We start from the raw sequence: 14,344 nt of genomic DNA, 5'->3' as shown, positions 1-14,344 counted from the left end.
AGGTACGCAAAACCCAGAAAGCTCCAAAACGTCGGCACTGTGATCTAGTGATGCAGTCGAAAGCAGCCCAAACTAAATTGGACATTAAGCAACCATGCTACAACATTTCTGTTCATCATGATTGTAATTCTTATGTTTGTAAACAATAGTTGCCTTTAAATGTATAGAAGATATGGGAAGTCTTTTTCAGTTCCCTCTGTAGCTACAGGGCTAGCAATTCCATAAATGAAACAGTAAATAGAGGTCAGCAACAAGAGCATGTTGCTGCATAGATGCATATATGGCTGATGTGCTGGAGCAGCAATCTAAAATTTATGTTTCTGAAAAAAGACTGACTCAGCACAGATTAAAAACGACCAAACTGATAAAAGACATTATGAAGGTATTAATGGAAAAAAAGTATTTTTCATTGTTTATATTGCTGCTTTCTAGATATTACTGTTTGTAGATAATTCTTAACGGATCTGATACAGATGTAAGTGAGATCATCACAAGAAACCAAAATGCAGGAGTATTTAAGGCTCAGAAAGTGTCAAGCCGGTAAGATTCTACTAAACTGGTTTACTGATTCTTGCATGTAATTGTGTATTTAATGTAAATGTGAAATGTATGCAAAAGTGTGAAAGTGTGACCTATATTACTGATGCTGGCACAGATGTGTATACAATGTAGGTAGGTAAGTGATGAAAGACAGAAATTTGGAAGTATTAAAAAAAAATGTAGCTGCTTTTTAACATTGCAAATACAGTATGGTTAATCTTGGTGACATAACCTCTCTTTCCTTTTTATTTTTTTTAACGTACACTGTGTCTCTTCAAGCTGTGGTTTAGTGCATGGTTGAAATTTGACTGCTTCAGAGTCAATATTGCCCATTGTACTAAATATGAGGCTTGGAATGAATGAATGTACCTAAATCACTGGCAGGTTTCATTTTAAATAGCTCTGAGAATTCAGGGTGGCAACAAATCTCACTTGCCCCCAAGACAGATGTTATTGAAGCATCCATGGGAGGTTTTTTGGTCATCCTACCTGGGCAATCAGTATCATGTTGTTTTGCTGCAAGGACAGATGGAGAGCATGGGAGCCAGGTGCAGCGTGCTGGGGCCCTTCTCTCATTGACTATGTCCCAAGGTTCAGGGTGCACCCAGCATCTTTCTCAGTGCACCAGGTCTGTTGTCTCCAAATTAGCCCCAAAAGCATGCTCTAGAGGGTAAGCGTTGTAGAGGTTCAGAGGATTTGGTTTCAGATTATCTCCAGAGCCCTTCCTGACTCATCCTGTGATAGGAGGTGCCACTGAGGTTAGCTGTTGATCTATTTCACTGAATCATCTCCGGGTACAGTAGAGATTGGAAGCAGCTGTAAATTTTAAGTGTGTTTGTCTCATAGTATTTTAAAAGTAAATTATGAAGTACTTCATATTTGTTGTATAGGGTTAAGAATTAGATTACTGCAGAACAAGCTTATGAACATAGAGGGTTAAACCCATCCAATTTTAATGGTTATCATTCACATCATTTATCTCTATGCTTATGTAGCCATTCTGTGTAGAGAAGTTCTTCTAAGTGAACACTTAGGGTTAGAAGAATTCTGCATTCATTAGGGTGTATGTGCATATAAGTTAGAGATATATCTCTGCGTCCTAGTAAGTGCCTGCTAAGTAGACAAAGACCACACGGGCCCCAGGAATAGTCCCTCAGGTTCTATGTGCTGAACACTTCTTGTGAGCAGCCTCAGACACTCATCCCTGCTGAGGAGGATCTGTGTGGTACGTCCATCCAGAAGCTTAGATTTGGTAGACTTCCAATTGCCATCTACTTTGTATGAGATTTCAGATTTCATCCCTTGTCAAGACTTCAAACCTGGTCTTTTAGATATCAATCAAAAGCACATTTTCTACCCTTTCCTCATTTACATTTATCTAATACTTAAGGTCATTTGTGATCATTTGAGTGTATTTCAGCATATGGAATCAGTGAATAATAGATTTCAGCCTCATGCTGTGAAGAAAGATTGTGTTTTTACAAGAAATGATGTTGTTTACTGGGTGTTAATAATCACTAATTAATAAACATATCTAGACATCATAAAATGCTGCATTTTAAGGAGTGAAAATGTCAAGTGTTTAACTTATTGAGTGCAATAGCATTTGGGGCCATATTTGCATAAATAAAATAATTAAATTACAAAATAGAGTGAAGTACTGTATCAAAACATAAGGCTCATTATAATAAACACATAATTTGATATTTAGTTCTACATTCTTAAGACTTCTGCTGATTTGTTGTACAGTGTAAAGTTTTATAAAATAGGTATGCAAATGATGCCCTAATCCCCAAAATAATGGTCATCTGTCATTTCTCTGTCTTATACACATTAATAGTTGATTTCTCCTGTCAAAATTAAGGTTATGCTTTGGTTAGTTTTTGAGAAGTCCTAACAGATGGATCAGTCCTTCCGATGCAGTAATGACATGTGATAAAGACAGTAACAAAGTTATTTGATCACTTCTCAAGGCCTTGAAGAAACTAAAACACTGATGTAAAATCTGAAATATTACCCTAACCCTGATTCGCTTTTCCTAGACCTGAAAACCTTGGTTGTACAATGATAATGGCGGGAAAAAAAAAAAAAAACAACAAAAAAAAAAAACACAAGAAGATGTAGTGTTTTGTAGGGAAGAACGCAATACTGACATCCAAAGTGACATTAGGTGACTTCTTTTTCATTGGTCGGAGCTTGCAGGCAAATGAATATAGGAATGTATTGAAGTGACTTACTGCAACATTAATCCAATCTGGAGAAGGCATGCTGCTCCTCAATCTAATGTATCTTTTAAACAGTGTCCAGTCTTGCAACTTTGCACAGTGTCCAGTGCAAAGTGACGAGATTCTTTCCATATAAAAGACCATTCAGAACAGACCCTTCTCATTGCACCTTCCTCTCACCTTGGGATCTTGTACTCTTTTCTTTGCACGTGGAGCAGAAATTAGCAATATGAGAGTCAGTTTGTGACTATTCCAGAGATTTAAGTCTAGACTTTGAAAATATGCCAAAAAACGTATGGCACAAAAAGGAACAATCCAGTATCAGCCAAGAGAAGTTAGATTAGGACAACCTGCCATACATTTGTTTATTTAGATTTATACAAAATGCAGTAAATGAGCACTTATCTAGCTCTCTGCCAACTCTTGATTATTGTTTAAAAGTACAGTAATGTAAGCCAAACTGGCAGTTTGTCATATTATGTGTTATAATGTAATAATAGATGTTTAGTAAACAGTTTACTTCAGCAGTGGATATACAATTCAATTTTATTTTTAGCTTCCATGCGTATGTTCAGAATGTCTTGCTTACGCTTAACTGGAAATAGGGACAGTAATGCCACCAAGTTACTAACAATGACTTGCCATAGTAAGGTGAATCATTAATACTATGTATGAGTTTGACAAATTCTTTTTTCACAGTTCTAAAATTATCCATGAATCACATTGGTTACCCCATAACTTAGTATACCACAGAATCATAGAATGGTATGGGTTGTGAGAGACCTTAAAGACTATCCAGTTCCAACTCCCCTGCCATGGGCAAGGGACACCTTCCACTAGACCAGGTTGCTCAAAGCCTCATCTAACCTGGCCTTGAACATCTCCAGGGATGGGGCATCCACAACTTCTCTGGCCAACCTATTCCAGTGTCTCACCACTCTCAGAGGGAAGAATTTCTTCCTTAGATCTAATCTAAATCTACCCTCTTTCTGTTTAAAGCCGTTGCCCCTTGTCCTATCACTACATGCCCTTGTAAAAAGTCCCTCTCCAGCTTTCTTGTAGGACCCCTTTAGGTACTGGAAGGCTGCTAGAAGGTCTCCTCAGAACCCTCTCTTCTCCAGCCTGAACAACCCCAACTCTCTCAGCTTGTCTTCACAGGAGAGGTGCTCCAGCCTTCTGAGTTATTCTGATAGCAGTCTTTGTATCACCATTATTTGTTTGACGTGCATTATATCATTGTTCTGAACATGTCCACCAATGATTAAATTACCAATAACAAAGTCAAGGAATCTCTGCTGGTTTTCTTCTCTTTATTTTAATGTGGAAATTGTCTGGAAGCAGAGAATTGAGTAGTAGAATTTCGAAAAATTGTTGTTACAAATGTCATGATGGAAAATCTTTATCAATGAGGAAGGCTTGCAGTGTATTCTAAAGGTTAACAGAGTCTGTATGTCTTAACCTACTAACAAATTTGCTCTTCCATCAAATTCCCTTGTCTGAAAATTCCAAATCTGTTAAGAACAAAATTTTTGTACTTATTGCTGATAATGGGACCTGTGAGTTTTAACTGTGCACAAGTCTACTGTTTTGCCAAGAGTTGCCTCAGAGAGATTACGTTCCACAAAAGAGTGTAAACAAGTACATATAACATCAAGTCAGTGAGAAAAATACTTGTGGTGTGATGCGCCCTTTGATTTGATTTGTATTAATGTATCATATACTCTTTGTTCATTCTGTAGTCAACATTAGAACTCACATCAAGAATGTATAATCATGTGACCAAAAGTGACTATTCCTTCTCCTTAAAGGTTAAGATACAGGTGATAATCTTCTCTGAGATTTTAGTGTTCCTTACAAATGTAATGAATTTACAAGCTTCCAGAATTAAAAGAAAAAAAGTCTTTCTAAAGACTAAATGGCTTCCGGTATAATAGTGGATGAGGTCTCGATGATAGAGCGCTGATCTATATCATCCTGATTCCATTCTTATATTACCTCTTTCTCTGTAACTGCCAACATGTGAATATTTTGCCTTACTGCAATGTTCTTCAAATATGCCAACTTTCTAACCTTCTCGATTTCAACTGGTCATGTAACAGGTTCCATCAACATAGGACAGCCTTAGTAAAGACTTTCTCTCTGTTTTCATTCATCAAAATTACCTGAGTGTTGCTAAATTCAAACTTTTTGAAAACATATTTATTGAACTTGTGTTTATCAGCTTAGCAACCCCAATGGAATCCCTTTCTTCCAACTACTTTTCCAGTCTCCTCATGTAACACTTTTGCGTGACAGCATCTATTAGCAAAGAGGAAGCTGCCAAAAGGAACATTTCCTGCTCTTTGGTTAGAAAGAAAAAGGGTCCTGGTTCTTGCTTTCTTAATTTTATCACTTTATATATGCGTGGCAAGAAACCAGGAATGGTCTGTCTGTTTATGTCCATTGTGAATTTGTAATGCTCTGTCACAGAAAACTCAACTCGGGGGGAAACCAGTCCATACCTCTGATCATACTTACCCTGCTCTCTATCTTTTACATTTTCAATCTACTGATTTTCAGATGAGGATGATCAGTACTACATTCAAAATGTGCATAAATGATAGATATATGTAGTGGAATAATTATGCTTTCTGTTCCTCTTGTAAAAATGCCTAACAGTGATTTGGTTGTTTGACTGCATTTGAGCACTGACCTAATATTTTCATGACACTGTCTGTCACAACATCAAGAGCTTTCCAGTGATGGTCAGTTTGGAGACCTTCATTCTCTTTATCAAGCCAGAATTATTTTTCCCATTGTGCACTTTGCATTTATCCGCACTGAATTTCATCTGTCATTTTATTGTCCAGTTACTCAGTTTCATCCTTCTGCAATTTTCACAATCTCTTTTCCTTACTATCTTGAATAACTTCCTAACATCCACAAACTTTGGCACCTCAGTGTTTATCTCTTGTAAACATGTTGAATAGAATAGGTGCCATAGGATCTCCACTGATTATCCCCCTTTGGACTCTTCCGCAGTGGCTGTCTACTTTCCTTAAATGTTGTTGATGAAGGTGTTTGCCAATAGCCATTTGGAATCAGAAGCAACTGTGTTACCCATATCACTCTTGTCTGAGTACCTTCAAAGAGCTCAAGGTTTGATATATTTTCCTTTTACAGAAGATATATCAAAGAAGGCTTCTGTGGTGAAATTGTATTCAGTTTCTTCTACAGTGAACACTAATGCAAAGAATTAATTTCACCTCTCTGAAATGTTGTTGTCCTCTGTGAGTGCTCATTGTATATCCAGATTATTAGCTGGCAGGAAGATTTAGAAGAAAAGAAAGAGTGCACTCATTTTTGGCTTGCCGTATTTCATTTTCCAAGTTTGTGATCCTTTCTTCATTCAGGTGTGACTTCAACTTTTGGAGGAATGACATCGTGTTTCTAATAACCTTCTTTACCACTTTTCACCAACTTCCAAGCCTCTCCTATTTGTGTATTTCACCCAATTGTATCGAATTACTAAAGTTGCATATTTTTTTTAATTGCATTGTCTGACTTCTTTATGTGACCAGATAAAGAGAAAATATATTATGTGACCATATAAAGAGAAAAAAAATGAAAAGTTAGCAAGCTTTGTAGAGAAATTTCTATGTGTTCGGAAGAACAGGGAGAAAAGCTAAGTGCTATCAAAATGTATAGTATTGCATTATTTTAGATAATTCTTGCTCAAATCCTTGGCTATTTTATGATGGTCTCCTTTTAGCTTAAAAAAAAAAAGCTTTTGGTAAAACTATTCCTCTTATACTCTCTTGGACTGGACAGAAAGACTAGGTGGAGACCACTGATATGAGAAAACTTACATCTTTCTTCCCAGCACTTTAAAGGAAAATGTCTGAGATGTAAGAATCAAAGATTATTTGTTTTATTGCTATGCTCTTTTGCGAATCCATCTTTTTAGCCAACTTTTACATTGCTTCCTAGTTCATGCTGTTACCATTGTACCTTTGTCTACCCTTCCCTGTGTAGCTTGGCTCTACCTTAATACTAGTCATCAGGTATATTTTACACACTTTCAATAGGCTCTCTCCTTTACAGGCCACAGACAGGAAAGTTGGGATAATCTTTAAATTTTGGTGAAATTATGCTTACAGTGTTATCTTTGTTTATTTCCTTAATATTCAATTAATATCAGTTATTCAAACATTAACCAAGGATAATGAAAGTGAACGGAGTTCAGGAAAGAAACAGAAGAGTGAATCAGGGTCTGGAAACGAGAGAGTTAAAGAGCTCTGTTTACTTAACTTGTCAAAGAGGTGACTTGATTGTTAAGAAATGAATTGATTTTGATCTGAAAGTCTCATGTGGGAGAAAAATACTTTAATAAAAGATCGCTCTTTAATCTAGCTTACAAGTACGTAACAAGACATACATAGAAATTGAAGCTAGATCAATTCAGTGTAGAAAAAAATGAGATTTGACAGAGAGAATGATAATACATTAGAACATCTTTCCATGAGAAGTGGTAGTTCCTTAAGCAGTGAATGTATTTAAATCAGGTTGGATATCTTTCTGAAACATCTTTATTAATTTCCTGAGATATATGGACTTGATACAGAAATTTGAAGTCTTGAATGTTTGTTGTGGTCCCTTCTGCCCTCAGAATTTAAGCACCTGTGTATTACATCTTCTCTGCTGCTTTTAACTTTTCCTCCCATTCAGTCCTTCTGAACCTGCCTGATTCACTTCATATTCTTAATTTTTTCTTCTTACTCTCTTGATTATCCTCCTCGTATTCATGGCTAGGCTATTTTCCGTAGAGCAAGAAACTGTCTCCTTTCCTTCATATTTTTACACAAAACTAACTTTTACAAAGCTTTCTATTCACAGATCCTACCAGTACAGTTGCGCCACATGTGCTTGTGCTGTCTTGGGTTTTGAAATGATATGTTTTTTTATACCATATCAGCCTGAATTAGAATGTGAGAATCACCTATTTTGTGTATAATGTACTACATGAACCTTGCTAAAAACAGTAGTCAATTTCCTAAGTAAAGACTGATTTAGGATGTATTGATGTAGAGGGGGAATGCAAAAAGGCAAATTCACAAACACCAGTGGTATTTTTATTTAATAACATTTTTATAGAAGATATTCTCACTTCTTCTAAAAATTAGTCACACTTGTACTGAATGTTGAGCTGTGGTGTGTCTACAAAATGGAAAACTTTATTCTGCAACAGTTATATTTACATGCAGTGTATTTATTATGTCCTAAAAATTTTGTAGCTTTTGATATGCAGCAGATGTGTAAGTGTTAGGACTGTTATTTTTGAAGACAAAACTGTGATGTTCCCATCTGAATTTTAGCAAAATATGTTGTACAGAACAAGAGAGCAAAAATATGTTCTCAGAATAAGGAATAAGGAATAAGGAATAAGGGAAGCATATAGCTTTATCTTACACTTTTAAAAAGGAACTCTTAGGCAGGAAAACATAGATAGTTTGTTTTGGTGTTTTTTCTTGTTTTGTCCTCATCACATTAATGTGATGAGACTTCATCATGATTTGTTGTACCAAGCATTGTATAAACACACAGCAAAAAGGCAGTTTGTGTTAGAGAATCTATCGTCTGAGACCAGAGATGGATACGGTGAGGAAGGATAACGAGGAGAACTGTAGTGAACATGATAGACAGGGCTGGAGGCACAAGAGCAACCTAGCCTCTTTTCACTTTTTATAGGCACTATTTTAAAGGTGAGTTTCAAGGATAATGGGGTAAGTTTGTGAATGTTCATGGATAGTATAGTGGAAGAAAATTGTAAAGGTGCTTACTTGTAAAGTTAAGTGGAAGATATAGACTGACATTAGGGCTGATTAAAAGAGAGACTTGTCCTTTCAATTCCGAATGAGAGATTAAAAAAAAAATAAGGAAGTGAACTGTCGTGAACCATTTGGAAAAGATGATTTGCAACTTACCTGGAGAAGTACAAAGAGAAAGGTGACAAGATCAGGGTCGTAGGCAAGAAGAACAATCTTTGCACTGAGTAAACATTAATAGGACAAGACTGCCTTTTCCAAGAGTAAAGAGAACAATATTGTGATGTTAAGATCTAAGTGATGATGACATGGTCAAGAGTTTAAGTTGAGTGAGTAGATAAGAAACTTCTTAGAGATCCTATGCAGAGACAATAAGCAAAATCTGAACGGAGCTGAGGTACGCAAATGTAGAGGAAGGTCTAAGCTGAGATTACAGACGAATTAATGTTTGTGTCCCAAGGGATCAAGAAAAGATAGTAACAACAATGCCTTGTTGTACTTGAGAGGTGATGAGCTTCTCACTCACTGAGGCTGTGAAAAATACTGAGTTGTGAGTCTGGATAGACATAGTGTCAAGTAGAGAAGTGGGTAGTTGGGTTTCCTTTTATGGATGAGATAGCCCAGACATAGAACTCAGAGGAAGAAAAGGCTGAGACGGAACACTGTGAATTTATTAGAAATGTGGGAAAAAGGTTTGAAGATAATCTTTAGAAGAATACATTGAAGAAACGGGCATAGACTACCTCAGGAGGGGATACTTCAGGGACCCAAAAGGGTACCGGCGGGCTTTTGGTGTAGCTGCTGTGGAGAAGGAGGAAATTGAACAGTTGTCTGCCTTGCCTGGTCTCTCGGAGGACCCTTCTGTTGTGGGGTTGCTGAGAGTTAAAGAACAACAAGTGCCAATTGCTACCACGACAGTGCATCGGCGGCAATACCGCACCAACCGAGACTCTCTGGTTCAATTTAAAAAAAAAAATATTTAAATTTAATTTTTTTTTAGTCAATTAAAAAAAAAAAGTGGAAATAGTGGAATAAAAGATTCTAATGAATAGCAATATTTTACTGGGCTGAAGAGAGAAGAAAGGTCCAGGAGAATGAGGATAAAGTGTAGATTTTGAGCCTAGCTGAGAAAAATCATTCGGTATACTTTGACAAGAGTAGATAAATGACGTAGAAGTTGCTGAAACTTGCAAGGGGATTGTTAGAAGGAAATTCCCATCAGCAATTGTAAATATCCCAATCAAACTGCTTAGAAATATGAAAGGAAAGGGAGAATGGTTAATGTTGGGTACCTGTGGTTCAAAATTTAACCCTGATCTCTTCAGGTATGCACTGTAGGGAATGAGATAGTGGATAAGAATATAGAGCAAAGTGAAGAAGTGAAGATAAGAAAGGCAGAAGGTGGAGAAGTAAGTGCAACCTAATGAGAATATAATGAAAAAGATGAGGAAATGATAGCAGGCAAACTTGCAAGACTCCTCGGAGGAGTTGTAATGATAGGTGTACACATCGCATCTGTCGCTAAATTAAAATCCAGCTTTTTGATCTTTATACAGAACTGAGGAATCTCAGACAAAAATCAAGGTGTGGAGAAACATCCTGATGATGTCTTTTGTTAATGTGTTAATGAACTTGCTTGGTTGATGTCATAGAAAAAGTCATATAAGCCCCCAGACAAAATCTTTTACCTGAACCTGTATACTTACCAATGATAATGCTTTTCAAAGACTGAAGCTTAAATTAAAATATGAAAAGAAGAGGTGGGTAGATAGGGATTGTTGGTAGCTGTTCATCTGCTAATTGGGACAAATTTTTTTTATCATTATTAAAACTACTAATATATTTGAGGCAAGGAATGCTTTTGTGTCTTTTGTCCTTTCTTCTAATTTTGATTTTTGTGTCTTTATCTGCACAACTACTCTTCTGCTAACTTGAGAGCTACTCTGGCCTATGCCATTCAACACAAGAACATCTCAGAGAGACTTGGAAATGTTTCAAGTTTTAAGGATCAGGGACTTAACCTGTTTTTTTCTCATGTAAGTTACCTGCCTAGGCACACTAGGAAGACAAACACTGAATAACAGAAGTTGAATAATAATAGTAATGAGGAATTTTGCATGAGAAATAAAAACCTGGTAAAATCAGGTTTTTTGTCATAGATTGCTGAGATACTTTACCAGTGTAAGAAAAAGAGTGTCGACGTTTGTCAGGCTATCCTCCATAAATTAGAATTACTGTACAGAGGGAGTGCATCCTTGACTGCTGCAACTATCCCTGCGACATTTGCTATTTTGTTTGTTGGGTTTTTTTCTTTGAAATACAAGGGGATTTTTGGCAATATCTTGGTATTGCTTAAAGTGTCTATTTTCTTAGTTTATCTTTTTGTTCTATTATCATTACAATTCTTTTTATCTTGACTCTAATCACATTTTCTGGCTTGCTTGTCAATTTAAAAGATAAATCTTGGAAAAAAAAAAGAAAATGTTTTGATTGTTTGTGGGGTGCTTTTTAAAATTAATTTATTGCTTTAGAATGGTGTAAGATTCACGGCCTGGGAAACTAAAGCATCAGCACATATTTTCTCTGACTATTTCAGTAGTAAGCTTTATCCCTGACCTGGAAAAGCCGCCTCTGCATGTGAGAGGATAGTTCATTCACCGTAGCTCATTCAGTCCTTGTCCTTTTTGCTGGAACTGCCATCAGGATTGCTAATTATAGTAATAGATTTGTGACGTGGGTACTTTTCCTCTGAAAACTGGTGAAATTCGTTTGATACAGGCCATAAAGCAGCCATTAGCGGGTACCAAGTTTCAGCCACCATCAGTTTCACGTAAGTAGTAGCTGAACAGCACAGCACAGTAGTGTTTTTCCCTCGCATCCTATTTCATTTTTTAATGTTCTTGTTGTAGCCAAAAAAAGCTCCCAAATTGTTTTATATTTCCAGTGGGTTTCAGACCCTTTTCTGATGAAGTTGAGTTACCTGTTTTCAATTGCAAGAAACTAAACCTGCATGAGGTAAATAAGCCAGCACAAAATAAGGTCAAGAGTGAGATTTGCACAGCCTTAAATATGTTGGGGTGGAGGGAGTGGGGTGCAGTTTAAACAAAAAGGCCATTGAAGGTACGGCTTGAACAGAAATACAGAGTAAAGTGCATTTTTCAAATTTACAAAATAGTTTCAGCTGTCCGTACTGTAGCATCTTTCCCGAAAAGGAGCATAAAATATTATAGCTTTAAAACGTCTCATTTTGCTGGAAGCAAAGGAGGAAAAAGTGGTTTATGTCCACTTATTTAGCATCATTGGAAAGGGAACAAGAGGAAAATATTAAGAAGGCTTGCATTTTTTTCATGTTGGCACTCAACATGATACTGGCAATTTAAAAGACTTTTTGCAGTATGGTATTTTACACTTATGTCTTTTTTAAAAGGAAACTTCATAAAGACTGAGATTTTCAGATCTCTGTTGCTAGCACTTTTCTGGGTTTCCTAGCAGTGCTTTTCTTTAAATGGAAATGCAATCAGTCCTTACTTCATGGTGCCTTTGGTATTTCTTTCAAGTCTGACCACTAACTCTAAGAGTCACGTCCTCAGTAATCCCTGAAAAAAGTGTTATTCCTCACCCCCTTACTACGTATAGATACGTGCACTTAGATACACATACACACCTTCACCTTTCTCAGAGTTGTTTTGCAATATTGGTGGTTTTTTTCTATGCTTCACACTCAGGAATTGTGTTTGGATTATGAGAATTTGTATGGCTGGTTGATGGTATTTATATACATCCTGACTCTGAGTCACTATTTTCATTCGCACTCGAATTCAAAATAGCTGATTCTGACATCAGCGTTAATGATGTAATAATGCTGACTCTGAGCAGAGTTGTTTCTGGTTCCCTGATATGCAGGGACACATCAGCTTTACAGGTACAGGTGTAGATGTCTGATTGCAGTTCATGCAAATTTATGGAAGCATTAAACAGATAATGGTGTAGATATGGTAGCCCAGAGTTAGCTACTGAAACAGTTTTGGAGGTTGCAGCCAGTATGGAGCTTCACATACCATTGCTGTGCTTCTCTTACTAGTCATACTTGCACTTGGCTAAAGATAGCGTGGATAAATATATACAGCTTGTAGTTGCATCTCTCCCACCAGTGTGGATACATCGTGCATGAGATCAGAATGAGTCCTGTTGGTAGTTATTTTATAGAAATTCTCTTTAGTTTACATGATTATTTCCCTACAGGAATAAAGATTTTCCTGTACCTTTTGAAAATTTATGGCAAAGTTGATTTTGAAAATCTTGTGTGCGAATTTATCGTTGGCTTTTGTGTAATTATCATGTCTTCAAGAATGCAGCTGTACTGAAGCTAGAGATGAATTGCAGCCCTGGTGCTAGATGAGGAAAGTGGAGGAAGACTGGCTTACGGCTGGATGCGGGGCCCGTAGCTCACTCCTAACGCATGCCGCTGGCACACATGCCAGTCACGTTGCACCACTGCTCATGCTCCTGGCAACTTGTCGATTCCATGTTTTGCTCAGCATTGTGGTTTCTGAGCTTTTACCTACCCGCATAAACCCCTTTGTGCCTACAGTAGGTGTGCACAGAAAATGCTGTATTTTGGATGCTCAGTGGGAGCCTGACAGTAACGTGAGAGAAGTGGGTTTTCTTTTTCCGGGAGGAGGCACCTGTGCTGCCTTCCAAACTGCATGTGTGAAGTATAGTAAATATATGGGTTAAAAAAAAAATCATCATTCAAATCCCTATAGTGGTACTGATCAGATCTCTGTTTCTGTAGCAATGAGAACCAAAGGTGGCCTTTTAAGGCTCACAGTTCATCTACCAATTTCCAGTTCTGCTTCAGGATTCTTAAAGTATTAGAGTGCGTGCTTTAAACCCACAAAACTTACCTTTACCTAATTTTCACCATTCTAACCTAAGTTTCCACGGAAACAGGGTTGAAAAAGCCGCTGGTAGCCAGCAGGCAGCCAGCAGCTGAGAGTGAGAACTCTCCTTTGTCACTTTCCACTACTGGATGCCTGCTGCGTGCCAGTGTGCAAAGCTACCTAGGCTTCTAAAATCTGGAATACTTTCAATTTGAGGGGGAAAAATTAAATTAATCTACTCTTTTCTCTCTTTGGATTGTCACAGTAAATTCCAGGAGGGCAAATGGGCTAATGAGTCCTGATCTGTTCAGTTACACTGAGTCTCACATAATCAAAGCTTTCCCAACCAACTGGACATCTCCTTTCATAATTTCCATGTTTTAAAAACATCCTCTCTCGAATTTTGTGTCTGTGCACATGTACATGCGTATAACGGTACTTTAATTCTTTGTGGCTCTGTAATGATCTGTCTACATATTTACAAGCCTTTTTTGCATATAGTATACTTGATGAATAAAATTTCCTTTTTTCCTGTATACTTAGGGAACATTTCTGAATGAACACATTATAACTGATCCTCAGTTAAATATTAGGAGTAGAATGTGAATGGAGATGGCTTTTAACCAGAAGTAGATTATAGCTGCGGGAAGACTAAAGGGTCTATTTGGTCAAGACTCATACAAAACTGAGATAAGCATGCACAACCTGACAAGATCAGATTAGACCCTTCCCCCACAAGTGCTTTTCCCATAAATATTTATCTACTTTCTATTATAAATAACCAGGAAATGAAAAAGAAGGATAGATTCTTTTTTTTAAAAAAAATAGGCTAGAAATAGAAATGCAGCTTCAAATCTTCGGGGTAATGATATTTTAAGTATGCAGTAAATTC

General features: G+C 37.0%; 1 protein-coding gene across 1 annotated transcript in view; it reads left to right on the top strand.

Moving 5' to 3' along the window:
- Positions 1 to 14,344, top strand: part of CAMKMT (calmodulin-lysine N-methyltransferase) — a 225,639-nt gene that overhangs the window by 191,401 nt on the left and 19,894 nt on the right. Inside the window, exon 7 of the mRNA XM_086628769.1 lies at positions 474 to 540. Coding sequence (XP_086484895.1) covers positions 474 to 540 — 67 coding nt within the window. The remainder of the gene's footprint in view (positions 1 to 473; positions 541 to 14,344) is intronic.

This window comes from Tauraco erythrolophus, chromosome 2 (assembly GCF_009769465.1).
Source record: "Tauraco erythrolophus isolate bTauEry1 chromosome 2, bTauEry1.pri, whole genome shotgun sequence".
Classification (NCBI taxonomy): Eukaryota; Metazoa; Chordata; class Aves; order Musophagiformes; family Musophagidae; genus Tauraco; species Tauraco erythrolophus.
Note: the sequence above shows the minus strand (reverse complement) of the source record. Positions and strands in the feature narration are given on the sequence as shown.